Source organism: Capsicum annuum, chromosome 9, assembly GCF_002878395.1.
Source record: "Capsicum annuum cultivar UCD-10X-F1 chromosome 9, UCD10Xv1.1, whole genome shotgun sequence".
Classification (NCBI taxonomy): Eukaryota; Viridiplantae; Streptophyta; class Magnoliopsida; order Solanales; family Solanaceae; genus Capsicum; species Capsicum annuum.
In genome coordinates this window covers 2211458-2235918 of record NC_061119.1, presented here as the reverse complement: position 1 = coordinate 2235918, position 24461 = coordinate 2211458, and the positions used below count along the sequence as shown (strand labels likewise).

Below are 24461 nucleotides of genomic sequence, written 5' to 3'. Positions count from 1 at the left end.
TCCTTAACCTCATCAAAAAAGGGAAGGGGCCAAAGAAGAATATTTTGCTTTTGTTTTACATGCTGCCAGAGGGCCAACAAATCTTGTTTTCCAATTTGTGTCACCCTTCTTTTGTTGGCAGGTATGCGATGGAGCTCAAAGTTAGGTAAAAAAACTTATACGTAATTGTTTGGTATTTTATCTTTTTTGACGAGTGAATATGTTTAGCAAGCACTACGGATGGAAGTACATTCGTATTTGGTATTTCTTAAAAATGAATGGAAGTACATTATCAACTATTCTAATATGCAGGAATCGCTGCACTTGCTTCTTTCCCTTCTCAATTCATCATCTGTCAAGAATTTTCTTCGTCCGTTCTCAGAGGAGAAATCTTTAGATTCTTCAGCGGATGACACTTTGTGCCCAATCTGCCAAAGAAAGCCAACAAATCTATTTTTAGCTATCCCTTCTCAGCACAGGTATTGCATGCTAACAATTATGCAGTAGAATGGCAATATAGTGTATCAATCAGATGTTCATGCATTTAGTAGGAACTCCATTATATCAACGCTTAATCAAAGTATGGACAGAAGTTTCAAAGAATTAAGTTGAATTCATTGAAATTGAAGAACTGACAATCTTATGCTTATGTAGGCATATTGTATATATAGTGGCGTGGGCTGTACACAGGTGTAACTTTGTAGATTGTAGACAATCTTATGCTTATGTAGGTATTTGAAGTTTATGAGTTCTTGTTGGTCTTAAGTTTATATATAACAATATTTGGGTAATGACTGAGTTCACTATCAAATATTTGTAGATATGTAGTAAAGTTCTTAATATACATATAAAATCTAGATTCACGTGAATTCATTGGTTATATGTAGTCTGGCTCCTATTCCTAAATGGGCAACGGCAAAAAACATAAAATGAGATGGCCATCATAGGGAAATATACTTTTAATTATCCAAATGCACACACATATACAGCAAGGCATAGGCACGCGCAAAATTGTTTTTGCCTAGTTAATTCAAATTTTCAAAATTTATATGTTGCATTAAGTTTCTCTTGCATATCAATTTTCAAACATATCATGTTTTAATTTAGAACCCACAATTGGATGTCAAAATGAGTACATAGATAAAAGTGTAAAAGTTAAACTGCCTTAATTATGTAAAGCTTATGTAAATACAATGAATAAACTTTACTATCACCTAACATCAATGGTAGAATTTGAGAACTTTAAGAGTTGGGTATGGTAACTTTTATTGAGTTTGCGGTGCTAATTTATAATTGTCATTCAGTTGGTTATGGTATTAACAGCCCTTTATCGTGTTCGCGGTGCTACTTTCGAACAGTCTCCAGTTGGCATCTCAATTTGAATTTAGTTTCTATTTTCACGTTTCTTAGCTTCAATTCCATATAAGCTTATCAAAGTTACCAGTTCCACACAAAAAAAAATTCCATGTGAACTTATCAGAAGAAAAGAAATTTCATTTAACCTGGTAATGTGGTCAATGGTTTGCCGGCTTGTGGATAAAAGCTCTTTGAAGTGGACTCCTGGGAGAAAATATGTTTAATCTTGAGCTTGGTAGGGCTCTTATGTTGCCAAAAGTTATAGGATATTTTAGCAAATCTTGAACAGTTCCTCTTGAGTTGATTCTTCGGTATGGCTGTTACAACCATTAAGGGATTATCTGGTTGTGATCGGTACAACTTCATATGGTCTGATTATAGTTAAGAGGATCGATAACAGCATGGCATGGATAAGAGGAATTGTGTAGTATCAAGTATACCTCTTGAGCTGGAAAGTTTATGCTTTAATGTTTTTGTATAAGTGCATAGAAAAAGGTTAATTTACTAGCTTTTGTTTAATTTTTTGGTGTTTCGCTGCAGTATGATGTAGTTCCTCCTGACACCGTATTAGTCAGTTCACTTGGTAAAAGGTCAACAGCAGAAGAACAAATTAAGAAAAAGAATCCAGCTGTTATGAAGATTAGCCCATGGATGTTAGCACGATTGAATTCAGAGGATGTTTTAAAAGCTGCGGCTGAAAATTCTCCAGCCTGTAGCAGTAAGGAATTGCACCGATTTCACTGTAAACTAAAGAGTGTCCTTTTTTCGTATGGAATTTCATAGAAGACTATACAACTTATGGAATTTCAAAGATTGAGTTGTTGACGTGCCTTACAATATTCTAGCCTACAATTCTAGCCGTTTTTCTTGGGTACGTTTGGTTACTAAGAAAGCAAAAGGAAAGTGTTAAAAAGTTATTTGATTTGTCTTTAAGTGCGTTTCTAAGCAGGAAAAACACACAGTACAAAGCAACATACAATTGCTACTAGTAATTGTATTGACCAGCTATGAATCATGATACTACTACTAAAAACCGAAGCATAGCTACAAATGCTAGCTGGAATGAAGTTCTTTTATAAGATGAAACATAATACTCACAGATGACATCTGAAAGATAGAAAAGAGTTGCAAACTCTATCGGAAATCATTTCACATAAAACACCAACAACTCTTATGTCTTAAGTACTAATGCTACAAATGCTAGATGGAATGTTGGTACAAGATTTCTACTCAATTAATTCATGAAACAATTATTAGACTTAGAAATAATCAACAAAATAGAATTCATTAGACTTAAAACGGTTAGAAATTTTAAGAATACCCACTTAAGTTTGATTACGAGTTGGACATCGGCGCCTATCATGTCCAGTCTGTCTACACAACCCGCAAGCTCGCCTATATACTGCAGGACCACGATCCATCTCATTAGGTACTCTAGTTGTCCTTTGTCGATTAGGACGAGGATAGAATTCATTACTTCTCACTATAAAACTTGGAGATGGCCAATATGTCTCGTGCCCAACCGGTGAGAATGACCCGGAATATGCAGCAACATAATTCTCTGTTGTGAAATGCTCGCTAACGAAATTTCTAGCTAGCCCTCCCATTTTTTCAGTAACCTTCATGACATGTGAACACGAAAAGTGCAAATTAGCCCATTTTCCACAATCATATTTTTTATCATTTAGTGAAACACGATGAGGATTACCACCAGTACCATCAACTTGAATAGATCTAACCTCATATGTCCCAGTGGATATATTCCAATCAAAAACAAAGTGTCTTTTTGAACTTTCGTAGTTCTTCTCCCACTTTATTTTGAACCTACTTGTCCATAATTCCTTTTGCTCTACAAGTTAGTGCGTTGTTTGAGATCTACGGGTATACCGTTCAACTATTTGCTCCAATGAAAGTCTCACCATGGCAGTGGCAGACAATTCTCGAGCTTTCTTTAGAAGGCCGTTGAAAGACTCTGAAAGATTTGTTGTCAACACTCCCCATCTTTTTCCATCATCATGGCTAATCGTCCATTTGTTCAATGGAAATTGCATGAGATATTCATATGTTTCTTCATTTTCTTCCCTAATTTCCCACATCAAAGCTTCGAACTTCCTTACTTGATGAGCCGATGCAGCATTCCACATCAGATCACTGAGATTTCTGTTTGGAAAATAAGATTGAAAGTTACTCTTAAGATGTCTTACGCAAAATCGATGAAACGCCCGAGGCTCCTGGAATGGTCACAACTCCGATAAACTAGCTAAGATTCCTTTTGCCCTATCAGAGATAATACATATATCTTCTATATCCTTTATTACATGTGCGCTTAGTTTTCTAAAAAACCACTTCCATGCCTCTTTCGATTCCCTATCAACAATAGCAAATGCTAGAGGAAGAACGTTATCATTTCCATCAATTCCAACATCAATTAATAATTTTATCTCATATTTACCATACAAATGGGTTCCATCTACTGAAATAACTGGACAACAAGATCGGAATCCATCAATGCATGGCTTGAAAGCCCAAAATACAAATTTAAACGTTTTTACCTCTAACAAACTCATTGACTCTTCGTGTTTCCATTCTACAATTGTTCCATGGTTAAAGTGTTGAAAAGCTGCAAAAAACTTAGGAAGCTCACTAAATGATTTCTGAAAATCATCATACACCAATTTAAATGCTCATTGACATCCAAGCCACGCTTTCCTATATGTTACTTGATGACCAAATATCTCATGAACCTTAGAAATGACATCTACTACCAACAATTTGAGAATTTTACGTATTTGATTTAGAAACAAAGATGCAATTAAATTGGTATCTAGGTTAGCGTGACCTGTAGTAAGCCCTTCAGTCTCACATCTATGATTATCAAAATACTTTGCTATCTTCCAAAGGCTACCTCCAATCTTTCGGCCTCGAAGAAACCATCGACAACCTAATGATTCGTGAAACCTGCATCTGACAATCCATAGTTTCCTCCTTGATGTTACAACTATGAATTCTTTATTTTTGCGCAAACTCCAAATTGTCACAACCCGTTTCAATCTATCTTTGCTGCTAAAACACACTTCTTTTTTTAAATCTTTTTTGTCATCGTCAGACCAAACAGAACAACAATTCATCTCAGATTCAAGGGTAGAGATAAAAATATCTTCTTCATTCTCTAATGTTGTAAAGTAGGGTATATCATGATTTTGTATTTCAGACACACTTTGACCAAATTGATTATGAAGATTTACACCAATATCATTTTGAGGTAAATCTTCACTATTATTGGTATCTTCATTAGATTCACTTTCTAAGGTTTCACTTTCTCCATCATCTTCTGAAGGTTCATCTTCATCCGAACTTTCATCACAAATTTGAGCATGTGCATCATTACACAAATCAAAGTTATCCTCATCTTCTCTGCGAAAAAAAAAAAATAATGAATTAGTGAAGTAGTGATGCATAAGATTTCTTATAGTTTCAAAAAAAGTAAAGATCACCCACCTGATCTCATATTGTCTATGGCCACTTTCAATGTGTCCTTGACTACTTAATCCTTCATCATATGATTGATACTCATGTTCGTTTGGGCTTCCATCAAGTGATTGATGGATACTAGGGGTTGTAGTATATGCAAAATGAGGATGGCTGAGCATGGCAAATCCATAATTTTGAGCTAATAAATTCATATGATCACCATGCTGACCATTCATTTGAAATAGATTATCATGATTTGTTGGTCTAGTCTTTACATACATCTCCAAAAGATTTATATCAATTTTATTCGAAATTTTTTGAGGAATGACAAGAAATTGTAGCAAAGACTGGTCATTCTCTATTTTAAATTCAATAAACCTTGTAATGTTACCTTGAAATGAGCATGGATATTTTTCAGAAATATACATTTGAATATTTTCACTGTTATTCCTTATTTTTTCATGCAACGTTGACACTAGTTCAACGTCGCTAGTTGAAATAGACATGCTAACAATCATTCTAGCACCTTCGCTGTATCTAAATCTGCTCATTTCAGAAATTATTTCACCACCCCAATACAAAGCAACCACCACATTTTCTTCAAAATTATCCATTTTTCTCCTATACACAAAAATGTGCTAGAATTGTAAAAATGTGTTTGAACATTCTATACATACCGTCACTTATATAATCTGTTGTCCTAAGACTTTGCAGGTCTATGATTTGATTCACTAGAAACGTTACTCACTGTAACGTTTTTAACTAAAAATGTGACTAGTGATTACGATTTCAAGGCAAAATTTCGGTCAAAAAAGTTGTTGGGTTGATTTGATAGAATCGTTATTTGGAGTAACGTTTTACAGCTAAAACGTTATTGGTGATAACGTATTTAATGTCAGATTTGTACAGAGATTCTTGGGTGGCAGAGCTACAGAGAAACATTACTGTCGGTAACGTCTTATGTCTAAAACGTTACTGAGAGTAACGTTTTATGTCAAAACGTTACTGTGAGTAACGTTTTATATTCTAATGTCTAACGCCAATTCCGTTTGAGCCGTTAACCTTTTTAAAACATAAAACGTTATTGGGAACAATGTTTATACTAGTTTTGTAAAATTTTCAAAAAACACATTACTTTGGTGAATTGATTCAAAAAATGACTTATTTCGGTCCAAGTTTCTTAGTTATCTCATATTCAAATATCGTCTATGTTAAGATCGATTAGTATTCACACACACAAGATTTGCGGAGAGGATGAAGAAAACTAGAGAGAGAGTTTGTGAGGAGAGAGAGAGATGAGTGAGAAATGATTTCGTGGTAACACCCGTGGTAAATTCCAAGGCAGACAGACTATTTATATTAATAATTCAGAGTATGTACAATTACACAGAGAAATATGAATAAACAGTACAGCCTAAAATTTAGGGTGGGATAGGCTATTTGGGTGGTCAAACGGGCTGCCTTAAGTAGGCTGGGTAGCGACCTAGTGTAGGCCCTTGGGGTGGGATAGGCTAATTGGGTGGTCAAACGGGCGAAACGGCACGAACGAGTCATTTTCTGGCCAAATCGGTGTGCTATAGCCCATAATTTTTTGGGTGAGCCCGAGGGCCGAGAGTGTTTAGGGCTAAAAATACACAGTGCGGCCCCAGGCAGGCTAGGGAGCGACCTAGCGTTGGCCTTTTGGGTAGGATAGGTTATTTGGGTGGTCAAACGAGCAAAACGGTGTGAGAAGATAATTTTTCGTCCAAATCGGTGTGCTATAGCCAACGATTTTCAGGGTGGGCCCTGGGACTGGGAGTGTTTTTGGCTGAAAATCAATCGGGCTGCCCCAGGCAGGTTGAGGAGCGTCCTAACGTATGCCCTTGGGGTGGGATAGGCTATTTGAGTGGTCAAACGGGCAAAATGACGCGTGTGGGCTATTTTCGAGCCAAATCGGTGTGCTATAGCCCACTGTTTTTGAGGTGCGTCAAGGGTCGACTGTGTTTATGATTGAAAATTGATCGGACTTCCCCAGGCAGGCTAGAGAGCGGCCTAGTGTGGGCCCTTGTGATGGGATACGATATTTGGATGGTCAAATGGGCGAAACGATGCAAACGGACCATTTTCAGGTCAAATCGGTGTGCCATAGCCCACGGTTTTTGGGATGGGCCGAGGGTCGGGCGTTTATTTTGCAAAAAATCGACAAGGATGCCCCAGGCAGGCTGGAGAGCGCCCTAGTGTGAGCCCTTAGGGTGGAATAGGCTATTTGGGTGGTCAAATGGCGAAACGGCGCGAACATGCCATTTTTAGGCCAAATCGGTGTCCCCTAGTTTTGTGGTGGTCTCGACAGCCGGGCGTATTTTTGGCCAAAAATCAATCATACTTCCCCAGGCAGGTTAGGGAGCGGTCTAAGTAGGCCCTTGGGGTGGGATAGGCTATTTGGGTGGTCAAACGGGCAAAACAGCGTGAACTGGCTATTTTTAGGCCAAATCAGTGTATTAGAGCTCACGATTTTCGAGGTAAGCCTGGAAGCCGACGTGATTTTTTTGTCAAAAATTGATCGGGTTGCCCCAGGCAGGCCAGGGAACAACCTAGTATGGGCCCTTAGGGTAGGATAGGCTATTTGGGTGGTCAAACGGGCAAAACGGCGCGAACGGACCATTTTCAAGCTAAATCGGTGTTTTATTGCCTACAATTTTTGGGGTGGTCCCAGGTGAGGGCTTGTTTTTGGCTTAAAATCGATCGGGATGCCCAAGGTAGGATGGGGAGCGGCCTAGTGTGGACCCTTTGGGTGGGATACGCTATTTGGATGGTCAAACGAGCGAAACAGTACAAACGGACCATTTTTGGGACAAATTGGTGTGTTATAGCCCACGATTTCTGGGGTGGGCCTAGGGGTCAGGCGTGTTTTTGACCAAAAATTGATCGAGCTACCCCAAACGGGGTGGGGGTGGGGGTTCTTTTTTTTATATATATATTAAAAATAATATATAAACAAGATATATATATATATGTATTTAAAAAATATATATATTATATATATAAAAAAATAATACATATATATTTTATCTTTTTTAAAAATATATATAAACATAATGTGTGTTGGGTTACTTTTTAAAAAAAATATATAATTTCTTACGTGACAATGACATGACACTGATGTGGCACTGATTTTGTAATGACGTGAAGTGTGTGTACTTCACTCTCCGTAGTGAAAGTGATATAATTTTTTTAGGATGATAAAAAATTCACTAAAGAAAGTTTTGACTACAAGTTCCGGTGATTCGATGTATTATCTCATACTAATACTAATGTGCATACACCTACCCCATGAAGGATCACATGATAGATTATGGTTGATTCCGAAAACTGATTTTAGCTTTTTTTGATAAGTTGTCACTCTCCATAAGCCAAAAAAAGAAAAAAAAATAGTCAAATATAAGCAAACAGACAAAGGACCACAATCTAGAAAATAGGTTAGGTAGCAAACAACCCACATTTAGAAAACAACATTTCACATACCAAAAAACAAAAACAAAAAAATTGGGACCAATTCACAGATTCCTATACAAGAAAACTAACCGTTGGAAGCTATTTACTATAAGCTCGTTTTCCCCTTAAATGTCATATTTCGAAGCAAGAACTCGTTTTAAAATGTAAGTAAAGATAACAAGGTCACCTTCACAACCTTCTTCATTTGAGAACCATAAGGCGTCATTTGGGTAAAATGCATTAGAGAATAATGCATGTACTAATTTTACTCCAATTTTTCAATCTACGCTTTACGCTTAATATGCCAAAACCAAACAGTGGATTGAAAAAGGTATCGAGATTACACTATAGAACGACCCCACCGGAGAGAGTTCAAGACGTGAAAAGTTCCAGAAATAAAAAGTTCAAAAGGCAAAACTGAAAAGCCATGGCAAATGCAAAAGATAATGTTCATTTAATAAACCAACCCCGAAAACTGTCACAAGACCAAAATAATGTTCCTCAAAAAGTTCTTATTAAACGGAAAAAAAAAGAAAAAAAAAAAAAGCCTTACCATATTATGTCCACTGATAGACACATTCGTAAAACCATATTGTCATCTCATTTTCAAAACAGAAATCAAGAAACATAAACCAAAAACTAAAACTTTGATCTAGTACTTGTAGTCCTTGACGTGAAGGCTCTCGGAAGCACCTTCACTCAAGTTGGAAGCTCCGGCATACTTTCCAAGGGTAGCCTCGGAGTTGGCCTTGCACCTGGTAAGGAATGCAGCTTGTGCCTTCTGAACGTTCTCTTCCTTTCCGGCCCAGGCCTTGAGGGTGCTCTGCTGAAGAGCACGTCCGAAAGAGAAGGAAAGTGACCATGGCTTCTTGGTCTCGAGCTTGTTCATGGCATTGAGGTTGACAGTGGCTTCCTCTTCACTTTGACCACCAGACAAGAACACCACAGCGGGGACAGCAGCCGGCATGGTGCGCTGCAAGGCACGGACGGTGTACTCAGCAATCACTTCTGGTGCAACCTTGGCAGATTCAGAACCGGGAGTGACCATGTTAGGCTTCAACAAGGTACCCTCAAGGAGGACATGGTGGTCATTGAGAGCCTTGTAGCAAGCAGCAAGAACGCGCTCAGTAACATCAGCACACTTGTTAATGTCATGGGCTCCATCAACAAGGATCTCGGGCTCAACAATGGGTACAAGACCGTTCTGCTGGCAGATAATGGCATATCTGGCAAGGCCATTGGCGTTTTCATTGATGGCTAGCTGAGATGGCTCATTAGCACCAATCTTGAGCACGGCACGCCATTTGGCAAACCTAGCACCAGCCTCATAGTACTTTTGGCAGCGCTCTGCAAGGCCATCAAGACCTTGGGTGGTGGTCTCACCATCGGTTCCAGGAAGCTCAACGGTACCCTTGTCAACCTTAATACCAGGAAGGACACCGCCTTCTTTCAACACATCAACAAAAGGCTTGCCTGCCACCAACACCAGACCATCAATGTAATGCATACTTAAACTAAACAATTTACTACCACTCCACTAGTACTACGCCTTAGACCTAAACAAATTGGGGTCTGGAACTACTACGCATCAGTCCTAAACGAGCTTGGGTTAACACTCGAATGAAACAAATCAACAATACAGTAAAAGGAAAATCAGTGCTAACAAATTAGGGTCTGCAAAACATACCAGCAGCAGTCTTTTGGTAGAGTGTTTCCTCGAACAAAATAACTCCGCTGAGGTACTGAAGACAACCAGGGGTGCAAAAGAGAAGCTCGCGGAGAGCCCTTCTGTTTGATTCTACATTCTCAACTTTGATGCTTGAGAGACGCTTGCCGATTGTTCCAGTGGATTCATCAGCAGCAAGGATACCCTTTCCAGGGGTGCCAATGTATGCAGCATTCTTGATAAGCTCATCTGCAAACAATCCCCATCAATTACCTATTAGCAACCACAAAAACCTATGTTGTTCACACACACCAAAAATGCACTATTCTTAACGATCCGAGGAAGAGCCGGCACAAATAGACTAAAACATAGAACAACAATAACAAGACACCCCATCAAAGAACCTCCAACTCAGGTAATACATCAAAACATAAAGCACAAACACCCAAATTGGCAGAAACTAAAACATATTAGCACAAGATTTAACCATGTAGCCTCGCTAATCGACAACATTGTAATTCAGAACCATCATCCTAAGCTAAGTTTCAAGGACATGTATAATCAATCATTTATTAAAAGCTTCCAACTTTAACCAACAATCAGATCCAAAAACTACAACTACTAAAACAACATATCTAGTGTACTCTCACCAGCGGGATCCAGGAAGGATAGTGCATACGCAAACCTTAAAAGACCCTCAGCTAAATCTGGGCATGTACACAACTTAAAACTATAACAGGAAACAGATCCACCCATAACACATCAGACACAATAACTCAAAAACATTAGATTTGGCAAACATATAATTAATCATAAAGCAAACAAATGACACAAAACAAACATAAACATCTACCTGTGGGACCATGAAAGGTATCCTTCAAACACAAGGATCAAAACTTTTTTCAAAAAAGTTGTTATCTTTACATCAAAAACAAAAAAAAAAAAAAACCACCCATCAACCAAGATCTAAAAACAACACAACCCCAGATGAAAAAACAACAAGATCTATCAAGAAAAAAAAAGATTGGATCAAACACAAATTGTGATGAACTATATGTTGTTGGCTGCTAAAAATATGTTGTCTATATCGATTCCACGAGATATCTGACACCTCCCACCAGCAAAACAACACGTACTAGGTAACTCTATCTCTTATTTTCATAAATTTCAAAAAATAAAAAGACCAAACAACCAAGATCCAAAAACAACACAACCCCACATGAAAAAACAACAAGATCTATCAAAATAACCAAATTTCGCACACCTATACACCAGCAACACGTAGCAAGTAACTCTATTCAATTATTTACATAAATTTCAAAAAATAAAAAAGATCAAACAACCAAGATCCAAAAACAACACACCCCCACACGAAAAAACAACAAGATCTATCAAAAAAACCAAGATTTGACCCCAAAAAAATTTTTAAAAATGCATATAACAAAACGTACCAGCATACTTTCCCTTGTAGCAAGACATGATTACAAGAAGATAGTGAAAAATAATATTAATATAGAGAGAAAATAAGAGAAATTGAACGAGGAAATTGGGAGATGTATGTTAGGCTTTATATAATACGGCTACATAGGGGGAGTTGGTGGGTTTGTTAGTACAGGGGATGTTCAATACCATCGATGTTATCGGTCTACTCTCCTGCCCCTTGTGCACGAAACTATTGGTTTTTTACTTTGACTCTTTTGCCCCTCACACATTTTTCCATATTCGTTTTAAAATTCAATTAATTTAGATTCGTATTGAAAAATTTCATGGTAACTAGTAACTATATCTTACTTAAGGCGCGTTATTTTAAAGCTTACTCACGCTATGTATAGAGTTCGAGAAAGGATGCAGGGTTTGGAAAAGAATTCCACTATAAAAATGTATCGTACGCAGTCTTACCTTACGTTTTTGCCAGAACTGTTTTCAAGACTTGAATCTGTGACCTCCCTAGTCACATGACAGAAAGTTTAACCATTTGTACTAGTATGTAGAGATCGTAAATCATCAGCAGATTCATAGAGTATGTTAAAATTTTGATTTAAAGTCATTCTCTCAATCGAAACACTTATTGGAGTTTCTACGTCAGTTACATCTATTCATCTCGTTAGACTGTCTATAATACTAACAATAATTTATTTTCTTTTGACTGATTTGCTCCTTACTTATATTTGTGTTTTTCGATATTCGTTTTTATAATTCGATTAATTTAGATTCATATCGAAAAGTTGTATAGTAACTACATCTTACGTAAGGTGGCGATATTTTTCAAGCTCAAACGTATGTTGTACTAGTATGTAGAGGTCATAAATTATCAACAGATTCTTTCGAGTATATAGAAACTTTATTTTAAAATCGTTCTCTCAATCGAAACATTTATAAGAGTTTTTATGTCAATTATGTTCGTTTCTTTCGTTGTGTGTAAAAGTTTAAGATGGATCTTTATCATTTTTAATAGGGAGTATAATTGGAATTTTTCTTATTAATCCTTGTAATTATTTCTTCTAGTCTACTCTTTTGAAAAATAAAATAAATGCCAACACCGACTTTAATTTATTTTTCTTTCAAACTCAAAGGCAATGATCTAGAATATAGTACCATTACCACAGGCGGCTCAAAGACATTGGTGGCCTAAGGCAAAAATTAGATGGAGGTCTGAAATTTTTATAAAAATTTTTTTTTTAAAACAAAGTCTATATTTTAAATTTTGAGATGCAAAGTTATAAATATTATAGACGATTCTTTTAATAATTTTTTTGTTAATATAATTAATGCATTTAATCTTTATTGAGACATACTTTAAATATATCAAAATTCTTCTAATAATTTCTTACTTTTATTTTATATAAGAAGTTTATTTTGTTATAAATAATATTTAATAATTTTTTAACAAAAATATATAATCTATTATTATTAAAAAAAAAAATAAGACCCATTAAATTTGAAGGCCCAAGCGATTGCGTTTTTCTTTATTAGGTAGAGCCGCGCCCGCTACTACATAACAATAGAATTTCAACTCTTACAAGTAAATTTGATGTGACAAACCAATTTTCAAATATTTCTTTAACTTTAATTATTCTTTTCTTCAAATTTCAATTTAGGTATGTCCAAATGGCTTGTGAATCAAAAAAAAAATCACAATTAAAAAATAAAATAAAAAGACTAGCCCCTTTTCCAAGAAAAGGCAAAGTAAGTAATTAATGACAAGATTAAGGGGCAATATATAGATTTTTTTTTTTTCCATAAATTGAACAATGAAGAAAGAAAAAGGGAGATCAAAACAATGGGCAGGGGAGAAATGAAAAGTAAAAAACTTTAAGCCAACAAAAATCATGTGAGGATGAGAGTAATTTTTGCAATAAAATTGGTGTACTTTTTGTAGTAAAACAAGAAAAAAAAAAAAAGATTTAATGGTAAGTAGAAAACAAAGTGCTTACACATAATAAAACGAGGGGTTAGGTCCATTGTTTTCTTTAATTTTATGGTAAAGTGTCAAAACCTTCAATCATCTAATTAGGACTGATTTTTAAAATATATTTCTTACTTATTATCTAGTTAAAAATATTAATCCAAAAGTGATTATGTGTAATTTAACAAAATATTATGACATGAAACGACGTGAAAAGTAGAGGTTCGGGGTGAGATGATCAAGGGATGGGGTCTGGGCGGACATGAAAGAGCCGATAGATTTAAATTGTCACCAATAGAACTTATATTTCCTATTTTCATTATGAAAATTATTTTTCTCATTTTAAAATAATTTATTTTTTTAATATAAATATTTGAACGATATTTTAATCGATCAAACATAAAAAAACTACCAATCACACCCAAAATTTACTGAACTACATTGATGATCCAATAAAATTGTATGTTTTTTGAGAAAACTTCTTCCATGGAATTTTACGTCAACTTCGTTCTTTTTTAACATCTTCACTCACCATAGTATCACACTTATAAATCGATGCATTTACAGGTCAATGCAATATATGACCGAATCGTTTTGAGAGACCTTCACTCATTTGATCTTCAATGTCTCTTCTGGTATCTTAGCATCTGCAATTCTGCAATATTTTTGAACTTATCTTTCACTTTATTAAGTATCATTCTATCGCGTAGAATGTACGTAACACTTCGATAATATTTTTTCTACTTCAACTAAATCAACCAACTAGTTAACATCCATATATATTACTAATAACTCTATTTTGTATACTTCTTCATTAACATGGGTTGTGGTGCAGCGGATGGGGCTGCTCCATCCTTAACCAGAGGTCGGAGGTTCGACCCTGAGCATGGAGAAAACTCTGTTAGGAGCGCTTCCCCCCAAATGGGGGTCTACGCGGCACGAATCAGAATTAGTCGAACTCCAATGTGAATACCGAAATCGGATGGGAAACCAAAAAAGATAAAATTAAGAGCTCACCTTTGTGGATTAGGTATAACGTTAACAAGTCTAAATCAAGATGATGACATGATGTGCACCAACAAGAATAAAGTGAAGCAACAATACTATATCTTTAATTTTCTAAATAGAATTACATACTCAGTTAAGAAAAAGATTAGTAGCATTAATAAATAAAAATTATACCAAGCATGCTATATATTTCATAACAATTGAAATCTGAAGAAAGGTAAAATGTACGCGAATTTCATTTTTGGATTTGTATAAATGGAATAGAGATGCTAGTTCTGATGTACTTTCAGCTCAAAAAAGAAATTATCACATGTTTGTACCTCATAAAATTAAAATAACTAGAAAATAAAATATATGTATCTTAATAAATCATGATTGCTCATCTTTGTAGGTTTAGGCGATATGTAACCATTTTGACTTTAATAACCTTTACATAGAGCCTTTTTTTATATAACCGTTCATTATTTGAAATAACTTCTGACAGAAAACGCAAGATAAGACTGCTGCATACAATAGACCCTTACGGTCCGGCCGTTTTCTAGAGTCTAGACTCTTGAGAAGTTTTAGTGCAATGAACTATTTTTTTTTTAATTCATTATTTTTTATTTATATATATATATATATTTTAAAAAGAAAAGGATAAATTAGGCTATTCCTATAATTGAAGGCCAAATTTGACTCTTTTCAGTAGTAATTTTTTATAATGAAAAGGCACATAGCATGTTGGATCTTACAACTAAATGCTTCGTCATTCTCTTGATTTATTTTTGGAAAATAATAATTGAAGTTAGTAACAAAGTCAGAAGATGCACAAAATAATAATAATAATAATAATAATAATAATAATAATAATAATAATAATAAATGATAAGTCTAATTGCTGATTGATAAGTGAGTTTTAATAAGAAAATGAGCAAGCATGAATAGTGACAACACCATTATTTGATATAAGTCTTACTAATTAACACTTTATTATAAGTTTAAGGGAGAAGATTCACTATGATTAATATTTAATATGACGTTTACAATTGTGATGGATGTGCATGATTTATTCATTCTTGATCAGATATCCCCATTGTGAGTGAATATTAATATATACAAAAAGATTTCGGTTTAGTTCTTCGTTCTTTTATGGTCGGGCTTTATCCTTTAAAGTGTGACCGCGTTTTGGAAAAGAGCATTTTGTCCTTAAGGTGAAACTTTCGAAAGCGAATGAAAATTTATCAAGGCTCGAAACAAATATCGAATACCAAATAAAAACCAAAATAAATGAATGTACAAAATCATATTTTTTCCATAAAATAGAAGTATATGTCAAAGAAAAAACGATAGCACTAAATGGTAAATATTTAATTGCACCTTATATCACACTAATGTGTTCTATTTACACACTCATATCTTAGCGATAATTAATTAATTTATATCTTTAATTACGATATTTGATTTGATATAAACATCGAATACTGACGCTTAAGATCTTGTAAACTTTGCCATTGGCGTTGAGTTCAACACGTGAATGCATTGGTTTTAGCACTTATTAGATTCAGATCTCTCACATTTTTTGTTTTGTTAATTAATCCTTTGAGTTGGCATTAATTTGGATTTGGGTTTTCATGACATCTGATTAAGCAGTCTGTTTTGGTACAATACACTCTTCTGGTCCGGCCCTCTATTGGATCCCGCATATATATAGTGGAAGACGGGAGTTTTACTGCACCGAGTTGTCGTACAAAACAAACATAACAAAGAAGTAGCTTGCTTGGACTCTCCAGAAATGTTGCCGCACTCGTATCGGACTCTTCAAAAATGCACTACTTTTGAAAGATCCGACATGCATTTAATGACATTTTTGAAGAGTCTGACCAATACAGACAGCCAGCTATTCAGTACATTATCCCTAATACTCAATGAAACAACAAAGCAAACCTATTTCTAATCAAAAAAATGTAAATACAGAAGTTTGGCTTTGGTTTTGTCCAGGGCCCTCACTATACAAGTATAAGCAACTTCTTTAGCAGCTAACCTACTCCAATTTCTATTTATGTTCAGTTTATGCAGCAAGTAGGCTCACACGTTCTATATGGCATAATATATATAGGACGCCAAATAGGACACGAACTGAACTTGTTCAACTATATATACATTTAAGTGTCTATTTATGCTCACCAAAAATTGGAGGGCATAGATGCGAGCAGTGGCGGAGCTACCTTTGCTCCAGGGGGTTCCGAACCCCCTTCGATGAAAAATCATACTGTTTTTATACTATTGACATGGTTAAAAGTATTTTTTATGTATATATAGTAGATGTTGAACCCCCTTCGATTAGTTCGTATATTTACTTCTGAACCCCCTCAATGAAAATTCTGACTCAGCCACTGGATGCGAGTTGAAGCTGAGTTAAAGGATACACTTATGTATTATGTTATTCTAAATCTTCAAACATAAAATAAAATAATAATAGATAGGTAGTCGGTGCTCAACGACTACCTATCAATTATTATCAAGTGCAATTCCTACCTAGAAAATGCAAACTCATATTGAGTTGTTAGCGCATATTAAAGCCCAATAAAGATGGCCCAATCACATATATGAGTTTCACTTAACATTTGGACCTTTTGTTGCTGTACCCTTTAGATTTTTTTAGCACTTAAGGGTCGTTTGGTCGTTGGTTAGATTTATGCAGGCATTAGAGAATTATGGATTCGTTATGAGAAAATCTATGTAGTATTATGCAGGGATTACTTATGCAGGGTTTACTTACTCCACCTCTATGCATATCAAGTGCAATTCCTACATAGAATGAGCAAGTTTTATACTTGGGCCATTGAGTTGAGTTGTTAGAGCCCAAATAAAAGCCCAATGAAGATGGCCCAATGACATACATGAGTTTCACATTGGACCTTTTGTTGTTGTTCTCTTTTCAATCTTTGCATTAGTAGCCTTTATCACTTAGTTGCAGAAATAGCCAGATGTAGGATCAACTTTATCAATTTCTTCTTGGAATGAACATTTATAGTTATTGTTTTCACCAAATGGTAGTAATAATATGGATAGGTCTTCTCATGTTCAAGAATTTAAAAAATGATATAAATTGTCAGATAGTTAGAGTAAATCACTGAAAAATCCTAGTATCTCTAGATGACTCGTTAAGAGTCACTATTTTTAAAAACTATCAATAAGATGATTCATATTTTACCCGTCATCCTACAAAATAACTCACATCCGCTTATTAATTCTCAAAATGTCGTTGAGTTATTCCAGATTGATCGAAAATTATGCTTTTAACTGAGTTACAACAAGAACAATAACATATTCAAACATAATTTTTCAAATGAGATTTGAAGAGAAAGAATTATACTCATTCTCTATCTTTATGAGACAGAATGATTATTTTCGATTAACCTCAGCTATTACAAATATTGAGTGTATTGAAAACCAATGATCCTACCACTACTTTTCTTTACTAGAATTTTGCAACTTTAGAGAACCATGTAACATGTAAAAAGGGCAGTCCAGTGCACTGAAACTCCTCCCATTATGCGTAGGGTCCGGAAAAGGGTTCAACCATAAGGATCCATTGCACACAGTGTTATCTTGCATTTTTACCAGAGGTCGTTTTCAAAGTTTAAATTCGTGACCTCCCGATCACATGATAACAACTTTACCAGTTACTCGAAGGCTCCGTTCAACCATGCATGTGGTTAGAAAATCTTTTTTTTACAGACAAACAAATGAAGACCATCATGTAATCCACTTTCAAGGTTCAAAATAGAGAATCTTTTTTTGCCCATCTTATGTCATATGCTTTATTTTTGTACCTTCCTATTTTTATATATTAGGAAAGTCTACATCATATCTTTCTGCAATAAATTCTCTTTTAACCCTCTCTGACACAAGAATTTTCCAAGAAATGGCTCAACAAAAAATGAAAAAAAAAAAAAGATAATAAAAACCTTGATCATACCCATCTTTCTTCAACAAAGGAGAAAGAACTAAATAGGAGTGCGATTATTCCATCCTTAATCAGAGACATCGGGTTCGAGCTTTAGATATGGAGAAAATCTTATTGAGAGCGTCACCCCTAGAAAGGGGTCTGCAATGCACGATTCGAATTAGTTGGAGCTCCAATATTGCATTTGGAAATGCATATTATTTGAAAAAAAATTGAAGTTTTGTGATCGAGCGGAAGTGAAATTTCTCCCGAAAACTAGTCCGAGCAAGATTTTGGCAACTTAAAAATATTTTGAAGATAAATTTTTAAAATTTAATTAATTTCACGGTCAAACTAATTTTAGAGATGAATTTCAAAATCTGATCTAAATTCTATGGTCAAACGCTAGAAAAGAAGATAAGCAAGAATCAAAGCAACTAAAAATGAGTCTTTTTTTTTTTTTTTTTTCTCTTTTTGTGAATTAATCAAGATTCCTACCAGCATAAATCAACAAAGAACTCAAAAAGAAAAAGTTGAAGTCTTGAAAAGTAAAATTTTCATTTACAACTCCATAATCTCCATAATCAAACACCTTATAACTTATAATAGACATGACCATTTCCTATATGTTGCTCGAACTCTCCAAAAATGCTGACTCATCCATGTCAAATTCTCAAAAAATCTAACACAGAATATTTCTGAAAAGTCCGAGCAGCATAGACCATTCCTATCTTCTTCAACAAAAAAAAAAAGAAGAAGAAGAAGATAAACAAGAAACAAAGAACTACAACCACCACCACACCCAGTGTATTCCCACAAAGTGGGTTCTGGGTAAAGTGTACGCAGTCCATACCACTACCTCAGATGAGTAGACGGGCTGTTTCCGATAGATTCAACAAACAAATCAATCAGGATTCTTACTAGCACAAATCAACAAAGAAAATCCAACTTTCTCTTCATCTTTTTGTTCCAAATTCTTCTCTTCAAGCCACAATCTACTATCCAAACCACTTCTTGTCCTAAACATGAACATTGCACATCCTGTTTTTGTATTAAACAACCAATCATGAACATCATACATCAAATCAACAACCAATCCATCCAGAAAAATTGTCTGATTACCGCGAAAATTCCATTGTAATCTCTTAACTTGTATCACACTCTTCTTATCGATCGATACAAACAACATAGCAGATGAATTCTTGATCAGTATATCATGACATGTTCCACTGTCACAAAACTTTGCCTTAGTAGCAAAAACTGAACATCCTGAGTAATGTTCACTTCTTGAAACCAATACAAATCTTGAAAATGTATCATCAACATTCAAATTTTTCGCCTCGTTGTCATGCTCCATTTCACCAAGACTCAACCCCATCTCAGAATTCACTAGGACCTTCACAAAGTACCCGGTGATCGGTTCAGGTCCTTCATCATACATTGCACTAGAAAGATCCCAACAAATGTCAAATCTTGAACAAAATAACTCACTTGTTTTTGAACCTTTTACCTTGTCTGTTGTAACAACTTTCTTGAAATTCTTGTTGAGTTTCTCACTTATGTGTAGTGAAAATCCATGTTGTAACATGTTACACCATGTAACTTTGACAAAGAACTGCTTTTCCATTGCTACTTTGACTTTGTAAATACATGTAACAACATTTCGTACTGATGGAATATGATATAGTACTTGATTTGATGGATTTGAACAATAGGAATCTGTTACTTTTATAGCATGTTCATTGTAACAACTTGCTATATTTCTCATTCTTGATGAAAAATTCCAAAAATAAAAAATAAAAAAATATTTGATTCTTTGAGAAATAACGATAGAAAGAAAGATGAAAATTGGGAGATTTATAAAGTTTTTAAAAAAAAAAATAAAAAAAATTGGATGATACTTTGTTGTTGTAGAAAGGAAAATGGAAGAAGAAGTATAGAGATTTTTGTTAGGTTCTTTTCTTCTATAAACAGTTTGGCATGTTTATAACTGAAAATATAACAAGGAGAAAATTCAGGTTTTTGGCTAGGTCATATGGCCAATTAATAAGGGATTCTCTAACCTTAACAAATTCTATAATATTTATATAGATTTTTTTTCTCACTTGATGTCAGATATTTATATTGAAAATTGATTAAATCTCAATATACATCAGAAAATCTCACATTAGGAGGTAATTACATTATTTTTTTTTATCTGGTGTTTGACATTATAGTCGACTAAATTTGGATCGGCACCTCGAAAGAGCGACAATGGGATAAAACACTCCCTAATAAAGACGAATCTAGATATAGTATATGCCTAAGGTTCAAATGTAGCTAGGTCCTTGGAGCTCTTATTAAAGATGAAAAAGTACCTAGCTAACATTTGACCATAGATTTTGAATATAATCAGATTTCATCATATGTCTCTTTGACTGTAATTTTTGAATCAGATTTCATTATCTGTCTCTTTGATCATAAATTTTGAATCAGATTTCATCATATGTCTCTTTGACTATAGATTTTGAATCATATTTTGAATTTTTTTTCTTTCAAATATCTATTTGACCAAAGATTTTAGATCAGATTTAAAAATCTACAAAAATAATTCAATGTAAAGAATTTTATACCACCATGTTATTTTTATTTGTTATTATTACTATAATATAACATGTAATTTGTTTTATTTTCAAGATTATAAATTTCATATGGGTAAAAATTCTTTATATTGACTATGTATATATATTAGACTTCAAAGATTATTGATTAACATATACAATTACATGTCATTACCTTTTAAATGACTTAAAACCCCTTTTTTATATTACTTAAAAGTCAAAAGAATAGAAGGAACTTATTAATTTCATAAAGGGTTTATTTAGTGGAGAATACTACTGAAAATTTCAGTGACAGTTCATCTGTTTTTTCCTACAAAAATTATTTTATTTAGAAGAAATTATTAAGTTGACTTGATCTGATTCTACATAAATCAAGAAAAAAAATGCTAAGTGTTGTACTAATTTGTTTTTTAAATTATTATATTATTATTGTGTTTTATTTTTGTCCTTTTATGTGACCTGGACTAACTACATCAGAAAGTTTTTTAATGACACATAGATTAGTTATCGCTAAATTATATTTTTTAAAAAATCACTATTAATGACAATTATATTTTAGCATGAAAATGTTCTTAAAATCTATAGCCACATTAAATCATGTCAATTAGCTAATATCGGAAAAAGTTGTACCCCTTTTATTAAAGTACATATTTATCTCTTCAGATCTCATTTTGTGAAAATATATTGAGTATATATTGTTATAGTATATTTATTGCCACTAAAAATCTAAATTATTATAGTGACTTTACTGTTTAGTTTCTGTACTAATGTCAACTTATTTTAAAAAAACAAATAAAAAAGTACAGGTAGTTTAACAGAAACCTTTCCTGGTTACATGTGATCATCCTATTTTTTAAAATTGAACATAAATTAATAATATAAACTATTTTTATTCCTCATACCATAATGTAGAGCTGTTGATAATAAAAAGAAAATAATATGATGTTGAGAAATGGGCCCTGTAATTAAAATTAGTCAGAAGGAACAACCAACCAACCAAAACAAAAAATATTTTTATCCTTTGTGCTGACTATTTTGTATATTTTTAAGTTTAAGTTTTGCGCATCGAATCAATCGAATTAAAAAAAATTATATTCTGATATTGTTTATTAATGGTTTAAGTAAATATGATTTATTACTAGTTGGTAATTTGATAAAAATAACTATAGTGACTAATATACTATTATGTAATTAAATTAGATTGATATTAACTTAATTTTCTTATACTCTTATAGTAGTATGTTCATCTGACTTCAACGCCAACAACAGTAACATACTTAGCATATTTTTACAAATTAGAGTTTGGAGAAGGGAGAGTGTACGTAATTTGTACCACTATATCAGATGTGAGATAGAAAGATTGTTTCGGATAGACCCTCGGCTCAAGAGAATATTTATATGACTTATATCAAAGTATCTCCCCTCCGCCCATAATATTCATAAAAATATTCTCCTTCATACTGAACGCACCCTGAATCGCAACTTCAATTCTCCTTTAGTATTAGCCTTGTCGGTTTGGTTATGTTTTTCGACTATATAGTTGTTTGAACTTTTATCTACGAGATGTATGTACAATGAAAGATCAAAATTATAAAATTCAAATTCTGAATTCGTTTTTTTGGTTGTCAAAAGGATAAGGGATTTCTTTATCACTCTATCAATCTCAAAATTCAATTACTAATTAAAATGGTCAATTCAAAGCAAAACTGAATTATCAAATTAATATCACAAGAGGATAGACATATATATATATATATAAATGAAAATAAACTTTGGAAATTTTATCCAATCAAAGATGTGCAGTTGAGAAAATTAAATTTTGTGAAAGTGAAAGAACATTGAGAAGTGGACTAAAGAATGGTTTCCTTATGCTTGTGTCTTTTCCAACCAACTTCCACCAATAAAAAAAAAAAAAAAAAAAAAAAAAAGTAATAATATAGCATAAAATAAAAAATTTCAAAATATTAAAATCCATATAGTGTCATTTGATTGAAGTTGAGAGTCTATGAAAAATAACGGTAGAAGTTAGATCTACATATATTTTATTTTTTTATTTTTTTTAGATTCAGTTTTATGAGATTACATTGGGTGAACTAAAAGTCCTTTGAAACAACTTCTTTTATCTTTTCAAATATATAGAAATAAAGTAGGTATAATACATAAATGTGCTATTTAACTTAGCTTTGATTTTCATTTATACCCTCAAATTTTGAGCGTGTAGTAGGCATTTTAACTAATATGAAGTTGAACAAGTAGACACATGCGTCCTTGAGCCAATTCGTGTCCTACATGAATCTTACGTGTATTATACCACATTGAATGTATGCGTTTACTTATTCAACTTTATGCAAGTTTGGGTGTCCACTGATGCACATTTAAAGTTGGAGATCGTAGATCTGAGCTAAGGCCAAGCTAAAAGGTATATATTTATGTATTATGCCAATAAAGTATTATACACACAATCCTTCTCAAGTCCCACCTCTGAAAACACGTTGGATTTGTTATTGTTATCACGCCTATTTAAAGGTAACATATTTCCTTGAAGAGGCATCTCAAAATCCCACATAATCTTAGGATAATCATGTAGAGATCAATATATGCGTGGACTCTTCTTGAAAATCAAATGTTCCAAGAAGATTCACAAATCCTCCTTTCATCAAAATCCAAATCTTCACGTGTTCAATATGCTATCAATGACCTTCGAATCAAGGATAAAATTTAGAGCGAAAAATCAAGGGACGAACAAAATTAACAACAACAACGACATATCCAGTGTATTTCTACATAGTGGGGTCTGAAGAGGGTATATAGAGTGTACGTAGATCATACCATTATCTCAGGTGAAGTAGAGAGGTTGTTTCCGATAGACCTCCGGCTCACGACCGATAAGAAAAGAACATAATTATAGTTGCATATTTATCAATAAAAATTCTTCTTTTTTCATATTTTATTCGTAACTACACTTTATTTTTGTCACTATAAAATTTGTGGCAAACAAAAACAAAATCAAAACTCAAAGAACTAAAAAAACAGAATGACAAATTAAATAGAAGATTGATATAGGTGTTGTGTTGGTGAGGAACTGCAGTAATTATATGTCCCATTGTTGAGAAGTAGAATGTTTTATTGCAACACTATCAAAAAGGACCACCAACACCACCGAAGGTTGTAGTGCAGTGAATGGACTTAGGGGTTGAGCCAGCCTTCTGTTTGGGGGTTCGGCCGAACCCCCTTCGACGAAAAAATATACTATTTATACATGAATAAAATTATTTTTATGTGGTTATAGTAGGTGTTGAACCCCCCTTCGACTAAGTTTTCTTTGAATATGGAACCCCTTAATTGAAATCCTAAGTTTTCTTTAAATATGAAACCCCCTTCATTGAAATCCTGACTCCGCCTCTGGATGGACTGCTTCTCCCTTAACCAGAGGTCTCGGGGTCGAGCCCTGAGTATGAAAAAACCTTTGGTAGGGAGTGCTACTCCTCTAATGAGGCTCTACCCGGCGCGAATCTGGATTAATCGAAATTCAATGCAGGTATCGGACACCAGATGAAAAACCCAAAAAAAAAA

General features: G+C 34.0%; 3 protein-coding genes across 3 annotated transcripts; all 3 read right to left on the bottom strand.

The window, feature by feature from the left end:
* Positions 1 to 2660: 2660 nt before the first annotated feature.
* LOC124887370 lies at positions 2661 to 5420 on the bottom strand. The gene is made up of 5 exons (XM_047396965.1): positions 4834 to 5420; positions 4080 to 4749; positions 3654 to 3989; positions 3223 to 3566; positions 2661 to 3069 (listed from the first exon to the last, which is right to left on the bottom strand). Exons 1-5 carry the CDS (start codon positions 5418 to 5420, stop codon positions 2661 to 2663), a joined length of 2346 nt encoding a protein of 781 aa, XP_047252921.1.
* Positions 5421 to 8712: 3292 nt separating this feature from the next.
* Positions 8713 to 11606, bottom strand: LOC107853384 (fructose-bisphosphate aldolase 6, cytosolic). Its single transcript, XM_016698374.2, has 3 exons — positions 11395 to 11606; positions 9965 to 10192; positions 8713 to 9750 (listed from the first exon to the last, which is right to left on the bottom strand). Exons 1-3 carry the CDS (start codon positions 11420 to 11422, stop codon positions 8930 to 8932), a joined length of 1077 nt encoding a protein of 358 aa, XP_016553860.1. The 5' UTR covers positions 11423 to 11606; the 3' UTR covers positions 8713 to 8929.
* A 7586-nt stretch (positions 11607 to 19192) lies between these two features.
* On the bottom strand, positions 19193 to 19915 carry LOC107853382. Its single transcript, XM_016698372.1, has one exon. It carries the CDS (start codon positions 19913 to 19915, stop codon positions 19193 to 19195), a length of 723 nt encoding a protein of 240 aa, XP_016553858.1.
* Positions 19916 to 24461: the final 4546 nt, after the last annotated feature.